Source organism: Austrofundulus limnaeus, unplaced genomic scaffold (assembly GCF_001266775.1).
Source record: "Austrofundulus limnaeus strain Quisiro unplaced genomic scaffold, Austrofundulus_limnaeus-1.0 Scaffold514, whole genome shotgun sequence".
NCBI lineage: Eukaryota > Metazoa > Chordata > Actinopteri > Cyprinodontiformes > Rivulidae > Austrofundulus > Austrofundulus limnaeus.
Window position 1 is genome coordinate 151,021 of NW_013952916.1, and position 2,812 is coordinate 153,832.

A 2,812-nucleotide genomic window follows, 5' to 3' on the forward strand; every position below is an offset into this window, starting at 1 on the left:
GTGTGTGTGTGTGTGTGTGTGTGTGTGTGTGTGTGTGTGTGTGTGTGTAAAAGCCCAGAAAGCCTTCTTCTTATGGTGAAGAGGCTAGGAGGCAGGGTACACACTGAAGAAGCTGCGGGCTGCAGTACAGAGTGGTCTCCAACCTTTTCAGCAGTCCCACCCAGAGGAGGGATGGGCTGAAAACGCAACTCAAGTAACAAATTACTTGTACAAATAAATTAAAAGTACACATTCTTAAAAACTTAGGTACAGCACTCAAGCAAATTTACTTGTTACTGCTCACCTCTGAGTATAGAGCACAGAAACTTATTGAACCAGAACAGTTTTACGAGATCTTGTGACAGACATCTGATTGCAAAATAAAATCAAATCCTGCTGAAATACGTAGATTAATTTGGATTTTTGGCATTTACTCTAAGTCTAATAAGATCTAAGATAACATGATTTAGCACAAATTCAAATGTACTTTTTTACATTCACACAGCTTCAACGGCACTTAGGATGCTGCGAGTTTAAACCAGTTCATCTTGTTACCATTTCAATGACAATGTAAGAATCTATCTTTGAGCACAAGAGGAGAACTGTTCAGAATTTGTTAACGGTGACCCAACAAAATATATTTGACCACAAAGCCCCCCAAAACAATAAAATAAACATTTGAAATATACGTGGATATTATCAAAGCATATCCAAAAACACTCCAGACCATTTTTTACACACCTCAAAATGAGAAATAGTTCATACAAACAGCTATAGTTTTAAATGTAGATAACATTTATTATTAACCAGAAAATATACTGTAAAACACCAATACATTTATAAATATAAATTTATACCAAGAGTAATGGAATAAAGTTTATTGTTTTTGTATGTTATAGTATAACAAAAATAAGAAACAAAAAAGAGAAATAAAAGGTTTTGTGATGATTTTAATGACGTTTGTATTTGATTAGTTTTTTAACACTCGTATAGCCTGACCCTTCCTGCAGCAAAGAAAAATTTCTTGTTAATTTGTAACACTTGTATTTACATAAATGAAAATTTTGTGTAAGATTAAAGTAAAAATATGCATTAGTTTACATTAGTTTACTCTAAATGCAGATGTGAACATGCAGTATTTATACACTATTGTCTGTTTTACACTGCTTTCTTTAAAAACAATTTAAAAAAGACCTCACCTGAGCAAAAAACTCTGTTAGAAAACAAACACAGTGATTATTTTAATTCAATATTTGTAACCCTGACTGACATTGTGGAGCTTTTCCCCCTAAACAACAATGAGGTAAACTATTCATCCAATTTACGTGAGAACAAAGCCACAATTGTGATTGTGATTTTAAGGAGCACCAGACATAATCTTACACATTGTCAACCACAGAGTCCAGAAATAACCTCTCTTAAAAAAAATATGTAGTTCTGACCAAAAATAAACATTGTGACTTTTGGTACTATAAGCTTATTGCAAAATCGCCTTGCTAAATAGGAATTTTAATCAAAATTAAATTTAGTCGAGCACAATATTAGCTTGGCTTGTCAGTCTTGTGGTAAGAATTCCTTTCTAAAAGCTTATCAAACAGCCCATTTACATAATGAGCATGCCTGAATAACAGAGTAAATAAATACACCTCTTCAGTAAATAAGACATGTTTTGTGTCCATCTCTGTGGTAGTAACCAGACTTGGTTTTGTCCTTTAGCCATGTGCATGGCGACTTCAGACATCCTGGAGGTGAGCGGCCATGTTGGTGAAAATGTCTCCATTCCTTGCTTTGGCAGCTGGACCACTGATGATTCAGAAAATATCAGTATGTATTTCTGCAAAGGCGTCTGCTCCAGGGAGAATACCATCCTTCAGACCAACACAAAGAGGCCCTTTGTGCAACAAGGGAGACACAGCATGGAGGTCAGTGCTGCCGATGGAGTTTTAACTGTGTCTATAAAGAGGCTGAGGAGGGCCGATGCTGGSAGCTATCTCTGTGGAGTGAAGAGAAGCTCTAATGTGTCGTACCAGGAAGTCACTCTTAAAGTTGTTGATGGTAAGTTGTTTGGTTGAGTTGCCTTTTAGGACACATCAAAACAGGGTCAGTTCTTTGTGAAGGCCCTGTCACACTGGATAGCTTATGCCAACTTTAGGGCTGGGCGATATGGCCCAAAAAATAATATCTCAGATTGTTTTCATCCCAAATTAGATTTTCGATTTTAATCGATTTTGTTTCGATTTGAAACAAAATCGAAATCGATTTTTATTTTCAAGAGCCTTCAACAGATTTTGCAGTGAGGTGTTCGTTGCTCCAAGTCCAAGTTTGCAGAACCTGACCAGTTCCAGAAAACTGAAGAAACAGTGCCTTTTTTGAGAAGTAGATCCTCTCTGCTAGCTGCCATGTTGTCATGGCGTGTACCAAGCATCTTGAGGGACAGGTGGGGTGACCTCTGAACTACAGAAGCCTCAAAGAGTGCACAGGTGGGGAAAAAATCTTGATTTTCCCCAAATTAAATCTTTATAAATGGCAAATTCGAATTACTTGATTAAATCAATTTATCGCCCAACCCTAGCCAACTTATCAGTGTTGTATAAAGTACCACAAAGTGATACTTGAGTAAAAGTACAAGTGTATTACCAAAAAATTACTTTGGTAAAAGTTAAAGTCTCCTTTAGGAAAATTACTTAAGTAAAAGTCTTAATGATCTGATATTTCTTGTACTTAAGTATTAAAAGTAAAAGTGCTTATTTAAAATGAGCAGTTAGATTTTCTGTTAAGACATTTATTAGGAGGTGACCTCCTCAAAAAAATACAAAATGAATGTATATATATA

The 2,812-nt window shown here is 35.7% G+C and overlaps 1 protein-coding gene across 1 annotated transcript in view; it reads left to right on the plus strand.

Annotated features, from left to right (window-relative positions):
• Positions 1-2,812, plus strand: part of LOC106530385 (CMRF35-like molecule 1) — a 22,044-nt gene that overhangs the window by 16,914 nt on the left and 2,318 nt on the right. Inside the window, exon 2 of the mRNA XM_014025987.1 lies at positions 1,696-2,034. Within this exon, the coding sequence (XP_013881441.1) occupies positions 1,696-2,034 (339 nt within the window). The remainder of the gene's footprint in view (positions 1-1,695; positions 2,035-2,812) is intronic.